General features: G+C 39.8%; 1 protein-coding gene across 11 annotated transcripts in view; it reads left to right on the top strand.

Annotated features, from left to right (window-relative positions):
- The window catches only part of mbd6 (methyl-CpG binding domain protein 6), a 195,997-nt gene that overhangs the window by 116,146 nt on the left and 58,676 nt on the right, over positions 1 to 21,175 (top strand). For 10 of the 11 annotated variants that reach the window (XR_010963387.1, XR_010963390.1, XR_010963386.1 and 7 more), the window contains exons 5-7: positions 5,997 to 8,096; positions 9,439 to 9,510; positions 19,863 to 20,861. Coding sequence is in view for 5 of the 11 variants with exons in the window: in XM_067987184.1 (XP_067843285.1) it covers positions 5,997 to 8,096; positions 9,439 to 9,510; positions 19,863 to 20,861 (3,171 nt within the window). In the remaining 6 variants the exon portion in view is untranslated. The remainder of the gene's footprint in view (positions 1 to 5,996; positions 8,097 to 9,438; positions 9,511 to 19,862; positions 20,862 to 21,175) is intronic. The other variant, XM_067987181.1, reaches the window with a different exon arrangement.

The following is a 21,175-nucleotide window of genomic DNA, read 5'->3' as shown; positions in this document are numbered from 1 at the left end:
GGGGGAGAAATTTTTGAAATGTGTTCAGAATAACTTTCTTGACCAGTACGTTTCTGGCCCAACGAGGAAGGAGGCATTGCGAGACTTGGTTCTAGGGAATGAGGCGGGCCAAGTGTCAGTTGGGGAGCATTTCGGGAGCAGCGATCATAGTATCATAAGGTTTAGTTTAGCTATGGAAAAGGACATGGACCACTCTGAAGTAAAAATATTCATAGAATCATAGAAGTTTACAACATGGAAACAGGCCCTTCGGCCCAACATGTCCATGTCGCCCAGTTTATACCACTAAGCTAGTCCCAGTTGCCTGCACTTGGCCCATATCCCTCTATACCCATCTTACCCATGTAACTGTCCAAATGCTTTTTAAAAGACAAAATTGTACCCGCCTCTACTACTGCCTCTGGCAGCTCATTCCAGACACTCACCACCCTTTGAGTGAAAAAATTGCCCCTCTGGACCTTTTTCTATCTCTCCCCTCTCACCTTAAATCTATGCCCCCTCGTTATAGACTCCCCTACCTTTGGGAAAAGATTTTGACTATCTACCTTATCTATGCCTCTCATTATTTTATAGACTTCTATAAGATCACCCCTAAACCTCCTAATCTCCAGGGAAAAAAGTCTCAGTCTATCTAACCTCTCCCTATAAGTCAAACCATCAAGTCCCGGCAGCATCCTAGTAAATCTTTTCTGCACTCTTTCTAGTTTAATAATATCCTTTCTATAATAGGGTGACCAGAACTGTACACAGTATTCCAAGTGTGGCCTTACTAATGTCTTGTACAACTTCAACAAGACATCCCAACTCCTGTATTCAATGTTCTGACCAATGAAACCAAGCATGCTGAATGCCTTCTTCACCACCCTATCCACCTGTGACTCCACTTTCAAGGAACTATGAACCTGTACTCCTAGATCTCTTTGTTCTATAACTCTCCCCATCTCCCAAAATGCATCACCTCACATTTATCTAAATTAAACTCCATCTGCCATTCATCGGCCCACTGGCCCAATTTATCAAGATCCCGTTGCAATCCTAGATAACCTTCTTCACTGTCCACAATGCCACCAATCTTGGTGTCGTCTGCAAACTTACTAACCATGCCTCCTGAATTCTCATCCAAATCATTAATATAAATAACAAATAACAGCAGACCCAGCACCGATCCCTGAGGCACACCGCTGGTCACAGGCCTCCAATTTGAAAAACAACCCTTCTGTCGTCAATCCAATTTTGTATCCAATTGGCTACCTCACCTTGGATTCCGTGAGATCTAACCTTATGTAACAACCTACCATGCGGTACCTTGTCAAAGGCTTTGCTAAAGTCCATGTAGACCACGTCTACTGCACAGCCTTCATCTATCTTCTTGGTTACCCCTTCAAAAAACTCAATCAAATTTGTGAGACATGATTTTCCTCTCACAAAACCATGCTGACTGTTCCTAATCAGTCCCTGCCTCTCCAAATGCCCGTCGATCCTGTCTCTCAGAATACCCTCTAACAACTTACCCACTACAGATGTCAGGCTCACCGGTCTGTAGTTCCCAGGCTTTTCCCTGCCGCCCTTCTTAAACAAAAGCACAACATTTGCTACCCTCCAATCTTCAGGCACCTCACCTGTAGCTGTCGATGATTCAAATATCTCTGCTAGGGGACCCGCAATTTCCTCCCTGACCTCCCATAACGTCCTGGGATACATTTCATCAGGTCCCGAAGATTTATCTACCTTGATGCACGTTAAGACTTCCAGCACCTCCCTCTCTGTAATGTGTACACTTCTCAAGACATCACTATTTATTTCCCCAAGTTCCCTAACATCCATGCCTTTCTCAACCGTAAATACCGATGCGAAATATTCATTCAGGATCTCACCCATCTCTTGTGGTTCCGCACATAGATGACCTTGTTGATCCTTAAGAGGCCCTACTCTCTCCCTAATTACTCTTTTGCCCTTTATGTATTTGTAGAAGCTCTTTGGATTCACCTTTGCCTTATCTGCCAAAGCAATCTCATGTCCCCTTTTTGCCCTCCTGATTTCTCTCTTAACTCTACTCCAGCAATCACTATACTCTTCAAGGGATCCACTTGATCCCAGCTGCCTATGCATGTCATATGCCTCCTTCTTCTTTCTGACTAGAGCCTCAATCTCCTGAGTCATCCAAGGTTCCCTACTTCTACCGGCCTTGCCCTTCACTTTATAAGGAATGTGCTTACCCTGAACCCTTGTTAACACACTTTTGAAGGCCTCCCACTTACCAGACGTCCCTTTGCCTGCCAACAGACTCTCCCAATCAACTTCTGAAAGTTCCTGTCTAATACCATCAAAATTGGCCTTTCCCCAATTTAGAATTTTAACTTTTGGGCCAGACCTATCATTCTCCATAGCTATCTTAAAAGTAATGGAATTATGATCACTGGTCCCAAAGTGATCCCTCACTAACACTTCTGTCACCTGCCCTTCCTTATTTCCCAAGAGGAGTTCAAGTTTTGCCCCCTCTCTCGTCAGGCCATCCACATACTGAATGAGAAATTCCTCCTGAATACACTCAACAAATTTCTCCCCATCCAAGCCCCTAATGCTATGGCTGTCCCAGTCAATGTTGGGAAAGTTAAAGTCCCCTACTATTACCACCCTATTTTTCTTGTAGCTGTCTGTAATCTCCTTACGTATTTGCTCCTCAATTTCCCGTTGACTATTTGGGGGTCTGTAGTACAATCCTATCAAAGTGATCTCTCCCTTCTTATTTTTCAGTTCTACCCATATAGACTCAGTGGGCGAACCCTCGGATATATCCCCTCTCACTACTGCCGTAATGTTCTCCCTAATCAAGAACGCAACTCCCCCTCCTCTCTTACCTCCTGCTCTATCTTTCCTATAGCATCTGTACCCTGGAACATTGAGCTGCCAGTCCTGCCCCTCCCTTAGCCATGTTTCAGTAATAGCTATAACATCCCAGACCCATGTACCCATCCATGCCCTGAGTTCATCTGCCTTGCCCATCAGACTTCTTGCATTGAAATAAATGCAGTTTAATCTAGACTTCCCTTGGTCTTTGCCCTGCTTTCTCAGACCATCTGTCCGGTCATGTTTTGTACACTCTCCCTTACTGCCTTTTGTTTCTGTCACCACTTTACTTCCCACTGACTTCCTGCATCGGTTTTCATCCCCCTGCCACTTTAGTTTAAACCCTCCCCAACAGCACTAGCAAACACTCCCCCTAGGACATTGGTTCCAGTCCTGCCCAGATGCCGACCGTCCAATTTGCACTGGTCCCACCTCCCCCAGAACCGGTTCCAATGTCCCAGGAATTTGAATCCCTCCCTCTTGCATCATCTCTCAAGCCACGTATTCATCCTAGCTATCCTGTCATTCCTATTCTGACTGGCCCGTGGCACTGGTAGCAATCCTGAGATTACTACCTTTGAGGTCCTACTTTTTAGTTTAACTCCTAACTCCCTAAATTCAGCTTGTAGGACCTCATCCCGTTTTTTACCTATATCGTTGGTACCTATATGCACCACGACAATTGGAGGAGGGCCAATTTCAGTGGGACGAGAACGAATCTGGCCCTGGTAAAATGGAATCAAAGGTTGGCAGGCAAAACTGTAATTGAACAGTGGGCGACCTTTAAAGAGGAGATGATTTGGGTACAGTCTAGGTACATTCCCACGAGGGAGAAAGGTAGGGCAACTAAAACCAGAGCTCCCTGGATGACAAAAGAGATAAAGAGTAAGATGAAGTGGGGAAAAAAGGGGCGTCTGACAGATGTCAGGTTGATGACACAAGTGAGAACCGGGCAGAATATAGAAAGTTCAGAGGGGAAGTGAAAAAGGAAATGAAGGGCAAAGAGAGAGAATGAGAATAGACTGGCGGCCAACATAAAAGGGAATCCAAAAGTCTTCTACAGACATGTAAACAGTAAACGGGTAGTAAGAGGAGGGGTGGGGCCGATTAGGGAGCATAAAGGAGATCTACACATGGAGGCAGAGGGCATGGCCGAGGTACTAAATGAGTTCTTTGCATTTATCTTTACCAAGGAAGAAGGTGGCAGGGCAGGTTGAGAAAGCGGTTAAAAAAGCATACCGAATCCTGCGCTTTATAACTAGAGGCATAAAGTACAAAAGTAAGGAAGTCATGATGAACCTTTATAAAACACTGGTTCAGCCACAACTGGAGTATTGTGTCCAGTTCTGGGCACTGCACTTTAGGAAAAATGTGAAGGCCTTAGAGAGGGTGCAGAAGAGATTTACTAAAATGATTCCAGGAATGAGAGACTTTAGTTACGTGGATAGACTGGAGAAGCTGGGATTGTTCTCCTTGGAACAGAGAAGGTTGTGAGGAGATTTGATGGAGGTGTTCAAAATCATGAAGGGTCTAGATAGAGTAGATAGAGAGAAACCGTTCCCATTGGCGGAAGGGTCAAGAACCAGAGGGCATAGATTTAAAGTGATTGGCAAAAGAACCAAAGGTGATATGAGGAGAAACCTTTTTACACAGCGAGTGGTTAGGATCTGGAATGCACTGCATGAGGAGTTGGTGGAGGTTGATTCAATCATGGCCTTTAAAAGGGAACTGGATAAGTACTTGAAAGTTAAAAAAAATTTGCAGGGCTACGGGGATAGGGCTGGGGAGTGGGACTAGCTGGATTGCTCTTGCATGGAGCCGGCGTGGACTCGATGGGCCGAATGGCCGCCTGTCCTGTAATCTTTCTATGATTCTGTGACTGGAGTCGGAAAAGGACCAAATTGGATCGGGGTGGCAGGTTTGCTTCCCTGAAAGAAATTAGTGTGAACCAGTTGCGTTTTTACAACAATCCAGCAGGTTTTGTGCTCATTTTCTGGTGCTAACCCACAAGTTACCAGATTTCTTGAATTCATTTCGCAACTTGCCACTGTGGGATTTGAACTAGTGACTTCTAGGATAATCACTAGGCTATTGTACCAAAATTGGCAGTTGGGGAGTAGGGTATGAGAGAAAGCAGCAGCTGGTTTTGCAATATGCATTCAGTGTTGGCAGATATGGATATGGTAATATGTACAGTTTGTTTGAACCACTGTCCTGGCTAAAGGAGACTCTGTTAGGATGAGTGACCAGTGATATTATGGGAAAACTGGAGGGAGGTGATTATTCATGCTAAATGAGATCTTTAAAGCCATGATTTGTGTGTTTTTTTTAAATATAGTTTCCAGTTTTATTACCAAATTTCATTTTCTAACCATTCCATTATGTTGTAGACTTTGCGAAATTGAAAAGAATATTCCAAGTGTTTTTTTTTTTGGCTGTATTTATTATTTTTGTCAGATAACTCCCATTGCTGTCACAAACGGGAGTTTTTCATAAGCCATTTATTTCACTGACCGGCAGTTTTTAAAGACCTTTTGAATATTTGTCTGTTCTGGTTATTTCAGCAAGATACTTTCTTTCTTTTTCTATCTAGTTTTTCTCTTTTTTTAATGTCCCCTTCAACCTATCCTGAAAAAGAGAGGTTTGTGATAGTTTTACAGGAAGCAGCAGCCATCCAGTTCCTAATCCAAGTGGTCATTCTTCACGTGTAAGCCTGCATGGTAAATGTCAGTAGGATATTCAAGAATGAGGCCATCACAGCCAGGTACAATCGTGTCCTTGCTTTGGTGTCTATGCATCCACACTTCCAACAGGAATTGCTGTCTTACAATCATGATTGGGAATCCTGGCTCGTTTTCTTTCTCCCAAACCTCCCCCACCCAAATTGCTTTAACTTTGAGGTCAATTGTAACACCACTTTTCCCCCCTGGAATAGATTCCCAGAGAAGACAGTTTAGATCATTAGAATTATAGAGATATTAACAGCACTTTTTTTCAGGAGAAGAAGCTTAGCATCCTCAAAGTAAGGATCAACAGGTGGTGGAGGAGGACTCTGTATTGACCATGTTTAATGGGTTGAATTGTCTTTTCTTACTCTGGACTTTTATGTTCTTGTATATGATGATTAATCTACCTTTCTGTTTTGTTAGGTGGAACTCCTATGGTACAGTCAGGGGCAGCAACCACAAGAGCAATGAGGAATAAATCACAAGAAGTAATGTCGAATTCTTCAGTGCCAGACTACAAGAATACGTTTCTGCCTAAATTGATGATGGGGGGTCCAAATGCTGTGACGCGGCTTTATCAACAGGAGCTGTGTGGAAGTCCCCAGCAGGACCTTCATGGTTATTCTCGACAGAGACTGGGTAGCAATGATCAAGGACAGAAGTCTCCATATCGTGGAAGTCATGGTGGTCTATCCAGCCCAGCATCATCAGGATCACAGATCTATGGAGATGGTTCTATATCTCCTAGGACTGATACAATGGGAAGTCCTGATGTGTTTACAAGAAATAATCCTGGCTTTCATACTGGGCCAAACTCCAGTCCTATTCACATGAATAGAATTCCCCTTTCCCCACCCACAGTTCTGATGCAGAATTCTTCATCCCACTCTTGCTGTGCTATGGCTGGTAGGACTTCTATACCTCTTTCACCTACAATGACTACAAAAAGTCCTGTCATGAAAAAACCGTCTTGTAATTATTCATCGAACATGGATATGCCACGAATTATGTTTCATAAACCTCCCCAAGGACCCCCAACATCATGTACTCTCCAGAAAAAGCCATTGCCCTCAGAGAAGGATCCATTAGGCATCCTTGACCCCATACCTAGTAAACCTAACCCTATACTTATGAACACATCTAATTTCCAGACAACCATGCACTCTCAGGTACCTATGATGAATGTAAACATGCCTCCTGCTGTTGTCCCTTTGCCAAGCAACCTACCATTGCCAACAGTCAAGCCTGGCCCCGTAAACCATGGAACTCATGTACCAAGGGTTCAACATTCAACTTCCACATCTGTATCTCCTGCGCCGGTCACCTCCCCTGTACACATGATTGGACCTGTAATGGGGAGAATTGAGGCATCACCACAGAGGTCAAGGTCATCTTCCACATCCTCTGATCATGGAAGCTTAATGATGCCACCTGCAGGCCCTCAGTCAAGCTGTAGTGGGATAAAGGTTCCTCCAAGGTCACCAAGGTCATCTATGGGTTCTCCACGACCATCTATGCCATCCAGTCCATCTACTAAGCCTGATGGGCTTCTTCATCAATACAAAGATATTCCTAATCCATTGTTGGTTGGAATGAACAATGTTCTAAATCCTCAAAGTAACCCTTTGTTTCCATCTGTATCTGTTGGAAATGTACAACAACAAAAGGGTCAGCCGGGTTTGCTAGGAATGCCCTTAAATCAAATTTTGAATCAGCATAATGCTGCCTCATTTCCAGCAAGCAGTTTACTTTCAGCAGCAGCCAAAGCACAGCTAGCTAATCAAAACAAACTGTCTGGTAGTAACAGTAGTGGTGGAGTTGGCAGTGGTGGCAATAGTGAAGGACACGGCACTTTAAATACCATGTTTCCTCCAACTGCCAACATGCTTCTTTCAGTTAATGAAGGTCAGAGTGGACGTGCAGCACTGAGAGACAAGCTAATGGCACAGCAAAAGGACCCTTTAAGGAAACGGAAGCAAGCAACCCCTACAGTATTGAGTATGCTAAAACAGTCTCAGATGGGCAGCTCAGGAGTCCCAAAGTCTGTGATTGACTCTTTAAGGAAACAAGGACAAAATTCATCCATAACTATGAATAACACCATGTCTCAGTTACTTCAATCTATGAGTTCTCAGAGTTCTCAAATCAGTGGCAATAGCAGTACTAGTTGTGGTAATTCCACTACAGGTATTTCTTGTTCGTCCAACCAACATGACTTTTCAGACACCAATCTGAACTCAGGTTCCATTCATAACCTATCAGCTCAAAATTTAACAAGAGGAGAAAGTATTTCTTGCCAAAATACAAGTACTAATTTAATCCATAATTGTCAGGGCCTAAGCAATCAATTTGTTGGATTAGTCGGACAGCTACATGGTAGTGGCAATTGTGGGCTGCTTCATCCGTCTGCAATGACTTTGGGAAATAGTTTGCATTCCAACCATCACTCAAGAATTACAGCCTCTTCAGCAGTAATGGTACCAAACAGCAGTGGCATTCATAGCCAAACCAGTGCTGACACAGGTATGGTTTTACAGTGATGAGCTTTTCACTAATCCATTGTCTAAGATTTTGTTTCAAACTTCAGCTCTGGGTACATTTATAATTTTTAATAAGTATTTTGCAATTTTGGCACAAACATTGATGTATACTACATCATAAGCTTTTGTTGAATATTGGTCAAGTGCTGCTGTAAATGGCAAAATTTAGAGGAATGTGTCACATAACCAAGTTTTATTCTGGCATACAGTCATTGCAAAGATTTCTCTTTGACAAAAATGCATGTAGCCAAATTCTTAGTTTGGTCACAAAATTCCAATATGATTTTAAATGATTATTTCTTCAAGATTACAAGCATAGTACTCCAGTGCTCTTGATCCTTTAATGATTGATGCATTTTTCCTAATTGTTTCTTATCAGACGCCTTTCCCAGTTTTCATATGTGTGACCAGCTGATTGGAATATAATGAGTAAAAACTGACGTACCCTTATAAATAAATTTACAAGATGTTTGTGAAGCCTCAGGAAGATCATCTCTCCCTTTTTAATGGTGTGATTTTGAGGAGGAAGAAAATTAGAAACACGAACGCACATTTGAATTGGATTATTGAACAAAAATTTGTGTTTTTGATTAAGAACTTTAATTCAACCTTTCTTAGACTTGAATGATATTTGGACCCAGAAATCTGTTTAACAGTGTCTTCCATTAAAATACAGTACAAAAATTATTATTTTGACAATTTTGATCCTTGAATGTTATTTTGTGCATTGAAAAAAAACTGCAAATTTTAAATGTCAATTCTACCCATTTTAAAAATAAAAAATGCAAGTGGTTTACATACAAACTGAGTATTCTGCCAAACATTGTGAAACATATGTCATATTGTTGGCAGATTCAGCTTGCTGCATTCTGGGAAGGATGACCACATTATGACCATTTTGCTGTGTAGTTGCACAACATCATTTTTCACAGCATTTTGGCTCAAATAACCAAACTGCTGTGGGAATTTGTTTATAGGGTAGTTAAAAGCACTGACTGGCTGGATTGCGTTGCAAAAAGAAGACATAACACATAATGAAATGACAGAGAAGTCTGCATGTCGCTCTCCTATGTTTCTAGCTGAAGGCATTTGTGAAAAGAAGCTGTGCCAATGCTGATGAAAATGGAGAGAGCAGTGTACACTTTATTTATAAACAGTGTTTGCTTAATTAAATTATAACTGCATGAAAGGAGATGTTCCACTGGATAAAAGGAAATGTTTTTCCTTTGTTACAGAATTATTCACTAATATTTTGTGTGTAGTTTGTTTTGTAACACCTTTTTTCCCCCCATTTTCTTGCTCTCATCAACGCTATCCTCTGTCAGGAGGGCAGGATGGTCCATCCCAAGGACATCTCCACAGACGACAACGTTGCTCCTTGGTCACCCTGTCAGGAGGTACGCTTGAATGTTGTAGCAACAGGGCCCATTTTCCTTTCCCTGTCACCCCAACCAAATAAATAATTCTAGCCAAAGCAAAAAGTTTGAACGAAGAAAAAGACTCCTTTCATATAGAACTTAATCAGAATAAAACAAAATGGACCACTCAAAATGTGAAAATATTGCTGAAACAAGCTCATGTTGCAAAAAATATGTTCGCTAGGTGTCTCATTATCAGTACCTCTTAAGAACTTTGCCTTTTACATTCTTCTCATCATTTTCGATTTCTGTCAATTTCTTGGATATATTTTGTTAACATGGTGGTGTATTACGTTAGCGTACTATCCTTTCATCTCCAGGGCCTAGGTTTAAATTATTAGAGATAGATATGTTAAAAATCTCTGTTCATTTGTTGGGAATTGTAATGGGAGTTTTTCTCTGTGTCGTGATGCTCTCTGCAACTTGGTCGTTACAAAAAATGAAGAAAAAATGCCCAAAATGCTGATCATATATCAATAAAGAACCTGATCTGAAACAATTATTGTGCCCCAGCAATGCTAAGGAGCAGATTGAAGTACTGCTGAAATATCCTGGATTATTTACTGTATCTGGAGGCACATACTGGGGATTGATGGTTTAAACAAAATCATGTGGTAACTGTCAGAACTGAGTTATGACAGACACAACATAGTGGTTTAATTTGTGTCTCAACCATTGGTTCCTTGTATGTATTCTAGTTATATAGTATGTAATGTGCATTCTATTTCATTTATGTCAAAATTTAATACTTCAAATAAAAACTACCTACTTCATTAGATTTAGGATTATATTTGTAGTTGAACTCAGTGGCATGACATAAATTAAAATGTCATGTGGTGCTGTCCTACACCTTTTCTGCAGGTGCTGTATTGTAACATGGAAGCTGAAGCTTGAAGAATGAGTTTGTTTAGAAAGTTTCATAAGATTGCCAAAAAAAGCTGTCTTGTCCTAGTAGGTTTTCTACTTACGGTTAACATAAAATAAAGGTTATTCAGGATTTTTTTAAAAGATACTTGCAGGTTTGTTATTAAGTGTTCATGATATGAATGGTTTGAAAAGGTTCTTGGGGAAGCTGAGTGTGGTATAAACCACTTCTATAAATTAAGCATATGTTACACAAAATTGTGATAATTAGCACAGGTGATTTGTTAGCACTCATTATCTGCTCAAACTGACATTTACACTACCTCTAAGACTTTTTGTGCAAAAGTGCAGAACATGGCCAGAAAATTGTACTATGTACATAAGCGCAGACATTTGTGTGCAAATCACTTGCCGTCATGAAAATTCAGTTCCTTTAGAGTTGAGCTCAGTATCTATTCTCTCATTCACATCAGCACTCAAAATTTAAACAAAGTTGTTCAAAAGAATCATTCATTATCTCAAAAGAATCATTCAATACCGAGAATTCAGCCTCTCGCACATATGCCTGTGCTGGCTCCACATTGGAGATACCGAATCTAATCCAATTACCCTTCCTTTATTTGTTCCAAAATGCAACAGGTAACTTGATTTAGGATGCATAATCATTTCTGTACAATACCATTTCATTTTAAATTACTAGACCACAATTTCATCAAAGAATGTGTTTACTTCATTTGTGATGCATTGTCACCTAGCTGTCCTCTGATTCCTTTCCCACCGCACAATCGACATGGAGTTCATATTAGTTGTAGTATGTCTGAAATGCATTGAGGAAACTAAAAGACCATTAAAGTTAAAGTAGCATAAAGGATATATAAAGAGACGTTAACTAGTCTCCATTTATGATTTGCCAAATTAATCACTACAATCCTGAATTCTAAAGACATTTGCTTCAGCAATATGTTCAAGATTGTATGTTGTCTGCTATTTTGGTGTTTGTGAATTCTTTACCACCGTAGTGATCTATGATTTGTATGTCACTGTAGCTACTATAAGTAACTAAATAACCTATTTAAATATATTATGCACTGGGTAGCTCATTATAATGCCTATGTTTAGGTTAATGTATATATAAGTACAGAATTGACAACTTTGCTCAAACGTTTTACTAAATACTATTGGAATAATGCAGGTTGTTGACAAAGAAAAGTGTGCAAGCTCTGCACTGAAGCTGTTGTTTCTGCACATATGATCAACTGAATAATGATTTAGGAGAATGCAACTATTGCTACTTTGGTCTAATGAAAAAAATTGATGTAAGCAGTTTATTTGACATTTGTATATCTAACAATAGTAAGAATGGAATGTGCCTAAGGAAATCAGAATTGTTCCTAACCAGGCAAGTGTTGTCAGAGGGCTTATTTAGCATACTCGTACCAGTATGCTTTAGGAAAAGTCACATTTAAACCAAAACACTTCAATGTTGATTGGTAAACAAGTGTTGCAGTACTCTTCATTTATCATCAGTACCATCACCAGTGTTAGAACTATAACCACTAGTACTTCATCTTGGAGTTATATAACTCAAAATGTTCTCTCTGGACTAGATCCAAGGACAAAATGTATGATGATTCTATGACTCACAAAAAGTGTCATATTATCATAAGTAATCACTTACTTCTGTGAGGAATAACTTTTTATACATGAGTGCCATTTAACTTTATTAGGAAGTTGGCATGATTCCTGAAAAATCACATAGAATAAACCAAACCTAGCTAAGACCATAGAGTCGACATCACTCGTGTAAAAGAGATAGCATTTAATTTAGTGGTTTCTAAATTATAAGTCTTGCCCACTGTTGGAGGAATTGCTGTATTCATTAATCTCACAACACCAGGTTATAGTTCAACAGTTTTATTTGAAAATCACAAGCTTTCGGAGCTTACCTCCTTCGTCAGGTGAGTGAGTGAAGGGTTCTAAAATCGCATAGCATATATTAGGCTGGGAGACGATCACAGCAATCAAAGGTGTCGTTGGTGTTCAGACAGGTTAGCCACGGAAAACATTACATCCCAGTATACTGAATACACAATGGGTCAGATTACAAAGACAGAGAGAGAAAGAGACCCGAAAGGCAGAGAGAGAATGTCCAGTTGTATTAAAAACAGATAACTTTTTTTTCCGCTGGTGGGGTTACGTGTAGCATGACATGAACCCAAGATCCCGGTTGAGGCCGTCCTCGTGGGTGCGGAAATTGGCTATCAATTTCTGTTCGATTTTGCATTGTCGTGTGTCTCGAAGGCCGCCTTGGAGGACGTTTACCCGAAGATCGGAGGCTGAATGTCCTTGACTGCTGAAGTGTTCCCCGACTGGGAGGGAACCCTCCTGTCTGGCGATTGTTGCGCGACAACGCAAAATCGTCGAGCAGAAATTGATAGCCAAGTTCCGCACCCATGAGGGCGGCCTCAACCGGGATCTTGGGTTCATGTCACGCTACACGTAACCCCACCAGCGGAAAAAAAAGTTATCTATTTTTAATACAACTGGACATTCTCTCTCTCTGCCTTTCAGGTCTCTTTCTCTGTCTTTGTAATTTGACCCATTGTGTATTCAGTATACTGGGATGTAATGTTTTCCGTGGCTAACCTGTCTGAACACCAACGACACCTTTGATTGCTGTGATCGTCTCCCAGCCTAATATATGCTATGCGATTTTAGAACACTTCACTCACTCACCTGACGAAGGAGGTAAGCTCTGAAAGCTTGTGATTTTCAAATAAAACTGTTGGACTATAACCTGGTGTTGTAAGATTCCTTACATTTGTCCACCCCAGTCCATCACTGGCATCTCCACATCATGTCTTCATTAATCTCAGCTGAGTTATCTTTTCATTTATCCCAATCCTACTGATACAGAATAACAAAATTAGAAGTAAATAAATATTCTCTTTGGTTTCTTGAGAAAATCTTAATTTACCTATTGAGTCTGTACTCAACACTTTTAAAAACAAGGCTGTACATTAATTTTTGTGGATCGTTGCAAATATAGCTGAAAATGTATGGGGTCTGAGTGATTTCTTCTAAATAACCTGATTTACATTTGTTAAAGTACATCACAGAACACAATTCTCAAGGTATATGATATGAGGCAAAGATACCAGGTGTATTTTTCTGTTGCTGTCACTGGTCAGGCCCCAGCTGGAGCATTGTGTCCAATTCTGGGCACCACACTTTAGGAAGGATGTCAAGGCTTTGAGGGGTGCAGAGAAGATTTGCTAGAATGGCACCAGGGATGTAGGACTTCAGTTAGAGAAGCTCGGGTTGCTCTCCTTAGAGTAGCGAAGCTTGAGGGGAGATTTAATGGAGGTGCTCAAAATCATGAAGGGTTTTGATTAGAGTAAATAAGGAGAAACTGTTTCCAGTGGCAGAAGGGTCGGTAACGAGAGGACACAGATTTAAGGACATTGGCAAAATAACCAGAGGCAAGATGAGGAGAATTTTTTTTACAAATCGATTTATGATCTGGAATGCACTGCCTGAAAGGGTGGTGGAAGCAGATTCAATAATAACTTTCAAAAGGGAATTGGATAAATGTTTAAAACAGAAAAGTTTGCAGGGTTGTGAGGAAAGGGCAGGGGAGTGGAATTAATTGGATAGCTCTTTTAAAGAATTGGCACATGCACGATGGTCCAAATGGCCTCTTTGTGCTGTATAATTCTGTGATTCTGATATTTTTGCAAATGGCAATTTTTGGAAAAATATCTAGCCTGTCAATGAATACACTGCATATGTATCTTTATTCCTAAGATTAAATAAGATCAATTTGGATGGAGGAGTATTTACTCTTTGCTGTCTTTTTCCCAAAAGGTTCCCCGAGTCTGTCACCACGATGTATGCACACCAATGCGATAGGTCATTGTTAACACATTGGAGTCTGGGTGCCAAGGGCCATTGTCCCAATTTTCACTCGCATAAGAAGAGTAATCCCTTGTTTACCCTTTCCTGTAGATATGTGCACATCAACATTCAAATCCTCCTCAATGGTACTATTCCACTCTTGTGAAAATCATATTAAGTATAGATAGTTTCATACAAGCACAGTCAGCATTTAGGCTGAACCGAGCATTTTGCATGTGATAGAAGTTACTAGTGATGTTTAAAACTGCTGGTCTGCTCTAGATGTCTTTTTGGAGCCTTTAGAAGTTGGTGTTTTTTTCAATAAACTCTGCGATCTGTACATTCAGATATATACATTGTTCTAGTTCTACTGTACTTGATGATCAACATTAGGAATGTACTTTATCAAAGGACTCTTGCAGCTGGGACAGGAAATATCGCTATTCTGCAAGCTGGAAAAAGCATTTAATCCTCTGAGGCTAAATGACATTTTTGCCCTTGAGAGCCCAGTTTCAGCTTTTCATTTTGTGTTTTAATCTACAAAAACTTACTATTTATGTTCAGCATTTTTATAATGTCTTTAACGTAAAGAATGTCCCAAGATGTTTCATGGATAGATATGAGAGAAAATGGATGTCAAGCCAGCATCTGTTTAAATTGACATGCAAAATAAACCAGGTGTAGCATAGGACTTTCTGCTGGTTTATGTCATTCTCAATTCGTAATTTTCCAAATGTCTCAGATTATTATGCATCTACGTGATGATAACATGCAGCTAGTAGAATACACAATTTGTAACTGTTGGTGGAAACATCTGGACTTAACAGATGAGTCCCTCAAGGCCCCATGGGAAAAAGCAAAGGAGTGAGAATTCTGTATGTTTCACAAATATCTATATTCCATGTTGAGTGGCTTCTCCTTCCCCTTTATCCACCTGCTGCAAGGAAAATCATGGGGTCCAAGTTGTCACTGTATGGAGCCATATCCTAAGTCTATGGAAGTAGAGAGAAAAACAATGGGAAGAAAACCTTTCCTGTTCAATCATACATATTTTTGATTATGATCTATACTGTACCAGGAAGTTAAGGCTAGGGATTGAAAGAAATGACCTGCTTGATTCCATAGTGGAGACATTACTTGTGGCTGTTAAATTATTGTCTAATGCTGAATTATTAAAAATGGCAAAAATGGGCATTCCAAGAATTGTTGATCTAATTGCTACCTTAATTTAACTATGATTTAGAAATGATGCATGGAATTTACTTTAATAGAAATACAATATTAGTATAATTTAGAAGCAGAGTATAAACATTTGGAACTACCAATGGGAACTAAACAACCTCAGTCATATTGGAGTTTGGGTTACATCTGATCTGAATTTGATCTTAAAGCCTCGTCATGAATTGTTTTTATTTACAAGACCACATGATAATGCATCTGAAGAGAACTGTAACAAGGACATATGAGGGGGCTTGACAGGGTAGATGCTGAGAGATTGTTTCCCATGGCTGGAGAGTTTAGAACTAGGGGGTATAGTCGTAGGATAAAGGGTCGGCCATTTAAGACTGAGATGAGGAGGAATTTCTTCACTCAGAGGGTTGTGAATCTTTGGAATTCTCTACCCCAAGAGCTGTTGATGCTGAGTCATTGAATATATTTATTTCTGGACTCTAGGGGAATCAAGGGAGATGGGGATTGGGCAGGCAAGTGGAGTTGAGGTCGAAGATCAGCCATGATCTGATTGAATGGCAGAGCAGACTTGAGGGGCCATGTGGCCTACTGCTGCTCCTATTTCTTATGTTCTTATGTCTCTCAAAATTCACTCTGGTATTTATCATAGAACTGTAGAATTTTACAGCACAAAAGGAGGCCATTCTGCCTATTACACCTGTGCTGGCTCTCTAAAAGAGCTATCCACTTATCCCATTCTGCTGCCCTTGCCATTTAATTTTTTTTATAAAAGTATTTCAATATTTTTTGAAAGCTACTATGAATTCTACTTCCACCACTAATTTCTGGTGGGGCATTCCATGTCCATCTGTGATCTGCGTTTTTAAAAAAAAATCCTCCTAACCTCTCCCTTTTGGTGATCTAAATTTATGTCCTCTAGTTACAACTCAGTGACTAGTAGAATATTTTTCTTGATTTACCTTACCAAAACGTCTCAAGTTTGAACATCTCTATCAGATCTTCTGTTAACTTGCTTTGTTCAAAGTCCCAGTTTCACTAATCTTTCCTCATAACTAAAACTTCTCAACCCGTGTATCATCTTAGTTGAATCACTTCACACGCACTCCACGGCCATGATAATCATCCTGAAGTAAAGCATCCTTCCTGAAGTAAAGCATCCTTCCTAAAGTAAGGTGCCCAGAACCGGACATAATATTCTAACAGCAACCTAACTAGTGATTTGTATATGTTTAGCATTGTCTATCTTGCTTTGTACTCTATACTGCTGTTCAGAAAATCTAGGATCCCATATGCTATTTTTCCAGCTTTAACAACTTGTCCTCCCATTTTTAATGATTTGTGTATCTGAACCCCAGGACTCTGCTCCCTGACTCCTTTTAAAAGTTTTATCATTTATGAAATACGTCCGCTCATTCTTCCTCCCAAAATGTATCACCTCACCTTTCTCCACGTTAAATTTCATCTGACATCTATCGGCACAATCTAACTTGTTTGTGTCCTCTTGAAGTTGATCCCTCTTCTCAGTTAATCACACTCCTTATTTTTGTGTCATCGCAAATTTTGATGTTGCGCCGCTATACCCAAGTCCAGATTATTTATATGTATTGAGGAGAGCAATACATATAAATGATCTGGACTTGGGTATAGCTGATCCCTGGTAAAACATAATTGTTTACATCTGAAAAACATCTATTAATCACTATTCTCTTGTTTCTAACCTTTAACCAACTTTCTATCCACGCTGCCACACTACCTTTACTATCATATGTCATAATTGTATCAATAAGTTAACTATGTGGCACCTTATCAAATACCTTTAGAAAATCTGTATTCAACATTCACTGCATTTCCTTTACTCAAAGCACTCTATTAAATTTGTCAGATATATCTTGACTTTTACATTTATTTAAAAAGGGACCTGAAAATTTACTAGGTCCCATGAGGCAAACCCAGAGTATTCCTATTACGTAGTAATGCTTCAGTTACCCTTTTCAGCTGCTGATTGCTAATGTGCTGCAGTTTTGAACTTCTGCTTGCAAGGAACAGAATTTCAGACAGCACTCTGGGACTAGGTTCCACAGGCAGGACAAGTGGTAATTGAAGCTTGGTACTAATATTCTGTGTGGTCTTTCATTTGACACCGCATTGAGGTGCTGGTGTTCTGGCACAAACATAAGAGGTCTGGCTTAGCCATTAGTGACTCTTGTGGTGTTACTCAGGTTGTAATTTTGTACTGCATTGGCAACCTGGTCACAGCTGTACTTTGGTTTGAGTTGATGATTCTTATCCAGTCCATTGGTTTTACTGGTTTTGAATTGTGCAGCAGCCAGGAGCAAGACATGAATTTTGTCAGCAGCCAGACAAATGGGCTCAACCTATCACTAGGCAGGTGTTTGTTACTGTGAGTGTTATGGTAATTTTCATGAATATAACATTAACATATTTCACATGGAGACATTGAATATTTTATTTACTATGCATATTTAACAGCTGTTAAATATTTTAAAAGGGCGATCTTTTAGTAAGCTGTTGTGATATTTTGAAACTGTGGAAATATCGAATATATTTCTGGCTTCCATCCCATACAGATGTGATAAATTACATTCTATCTTTACACAATATCTTTCACAATGATAAAACATAAGTGTTATTATGCCACTAAACTGAAAACTAAAGAGTAGGTAAACAAATATCCTAGGCTACTGGGGCATTTTCAAAAAACCTTTTTTTTTGAAGCTCCACATGTGTAATTTTAAACTGTAACTAAACACTATCACAGGTATGCAGTTTAATTCGAAAATTCTGTTGTAGTTGCACGAACATACAGCAATGGAAGTCTTTTGTCTTGTATATGCAATAGATCTGTGAGATTGGAAAAAGGGTTCTCACTGATTCACAATAATCTTCATTAAGGAAATTTAAATTCCAGTTCCGCTTATTGAATATTTACTTCAAAATGTGTTGAAAACAGATGCAATTTTATACCTGATTTTCTAACTCTAGATCCTTTTATATATAAATGATTGCAGTCTTTCTTCGCAGTTCAGATATTACATTAATATTATAAAAACTCAAGAATCAAAGTCAAGATATGCAGATCACGTGGTTTTAAGCAATAGCTGTGTATAAGAGATTTATGGTCTTTATAGTGTTGCTGCAGTTGAATAGAATCATCAAATTGGTGCTAGTAACTTTGTACTGATCTGGCACCACTTTGCAAGAAAATATAGCATTACAATTACTTGGTCATATATTGCAATTTTTTAAAACCACCTCAATCCTTTTTTCCAAGTAAGAAAGAAAGCTTTTTGTCTTTTGTGATTTTTGGCTATTCCTTACTAGTGAATTTTGGTGCTGGACCACTAACTGCCTCGCAGTGGCTGCATTGCTCAGTTGCAAGTGGGGCAGGAAAAGGACAGCAGAAGGCCCTATTCTGTCTCACAAAGGACCTTCACGTTAAATGATAAATGGCTGCATTGACCTAGAGACATACACTACTTAAATAGTCCCGCCCTCCTTGCTGAAATGGAAAAGCAAAAAACATGAAAATGTAAAAGGAGGGGGAGGGAAAGATTGATAGTTGTAACAAAAAGATTTGAAAACTTAAACTGCCTGCCTAGGATTCCAAAAATATAGCTTAGAACCAAGGAATTAAACCAATGTGAAGTATTGACCATACTATAAATTTTAGTAAATATTAGGGCAGCCTGCAAAATGAAATGTTCGCATTAAATTTATCCTTAAAGTATATATTATTTTTATAGACCATGTTCGAATTTGAGAAACATACTTTTTAATTCTGTAAGCTTGAACAAATGTAATCAGAATATTAAGTTTTTGATGTTTTTAGCAAAACATTTTGATTTGAACTGAGATGTCTATTCCAGTGTCTTTTGTTGGACCTGGTGGGGTAGCTTTTCACTCCTGATAAATTGCCTACTTGGCTGTATCTGCCCACCTTTTGAAGGGAGAAAGAGATGGATTAACATGTTTTTCTGTCCCATATAATAGCAAGAAAAGCATCTATCTTAAAATTTCTTTTCATTGTAATATTGATTCTAATTCGTTGAGTGTTGCTTTTATGGATTTTTGTTTTAGGTTGAAATGTTTTGATTATGATGCTAAAGGAATGCATTTAGTGTCCCCAACTGGCAACAGATGAATTGAAGACCTGGCCATTATGGCAATCCTCCTTTTGAAGTCTTTTGGAAACTTGACAGTTTATATCACAACTGGCTAATTAAACCAGCTTTTGAAGCCTTCCTGTAGTTAATCTTTTTGTGATGTTGGTTCCTGTGCTGAATTGTTAATGTAAAAATAGGTATGTGAGAGAATTGAGATCCTTTACTCATCTTTTAACCTGTCTGTGTGGCTTTCAGGTAGTTCTGGCCAGTCAGCATCCATGGCCGTTGCTGGCACCAACCAACTTGCCATTACCAAGACAACATCCGTTCTACAAGATGGAGTTATAGTTACAACAGCAGCTGGAAATGCATTGCATGGTCAGCTTCCCATGGGGAACACTCTTCCCTTCATTGGTCAGGACCAAGCTTTTCAGTTTGGACACGCTGTCCCTACAAGTAGCAATCTTACCCACCCTTTGAACCCAAACCTCCTTGGCTCTCTGTCCATCCCTTTAGCAATGAACCAACAACAGCTCCTGAACCAGAATATGCTGAACATGTTACCTACATCTGGAGATGGCAAGGGAGAAGTCTCTGTTAATCCTTTGGGAATTCTGAACCCAAATTTAAATGCAGCGTTGACTTTGCTCCCCGGTGATATGGCTGGACAGACTCTGCAACCTGTTCAACTTTTGGCAACATTGTTTCAAAACCAGGCACAAGCTACCATGCTCCCCCTTACATCTTTTAACTTAACTCTCCCAGATTTATTACAGCAGCAAAACCACCCATCACCTTCAGTGACACAGATCCAGCCCCTGCCAGATCATTTGCATAGCAATCAGTTGGTTAGTAACAGGCCAGAAGCCCTTTTGACAAACCCTCTGGGGAACCCTTTACCAAGCTTTTCAAGCAATGACACTACTTCAAACCCCCTCCTCCTCCCAGCTGTCACAGCAGCCCCAGGACTGATGGCCTTGAATCCCCAGCTGTTGAGAAGAGTTCTGCACTCTCCCTCGGACCGTGCTGCTAATCATTCTGAGGTTTCTATAGCAACCTCGTCCCAGGCAACCACTACCACCGTCACATCATCATCAGTAGCAGCGCTTGCCGTCTCAACTCTTGGTGGGACAGCAGTCATGTCAATGGCAGAATCACTGCTACCCATTTCAGCTGCTGGGCATGCAACAGGACCTACAAAACTGAACAACTCTTTGCTACCACACCTCCCTTTGCTGGGAGCCAGCCTTCTTGGTAAGTTTTGAATTTGCCAAGTGATTGGTACATTAAATATTATTTTACATTTATTAAGGAATGCAACAAACATTTCTGCATTGTAAGTTTTACTCCCTGTTTAAAACATTAGTAGTTCTTTAATTAAAGGAATACCCATAAATGTACAAGGGTAAAGGAAGAAATGTTTTAGTCAGGAAAATTGCTCTTCATAACCTGGTACATTTTTAAATGTATGTAAAAATTTATTTGTATTGAGGGACTTTTCATTTATTAATATTTCTGCTACTTCCACAGCTGTCTCCAAAGTGATATTCAGATTTCTGGGTAATTTT

This window comes from Heptranchias perlo, chromosome 7, assembly GCF_035084215.1.
Source record: "Heptranchias perlo isolate sHepPer1 chromosome 7, sHepPer1.hap1, whole genome shotgun sequence".
NCBI classification, from domain to species: Eukaryota; Metazoa; Chordata; class Chondrichthyes; order Hexanchiformes; family Hexanchidae; genus Heptranchias; species Heptranchias perlo.
This window is presented reverse-complemented; position numbering and strand designations above follow the sequence as displayed.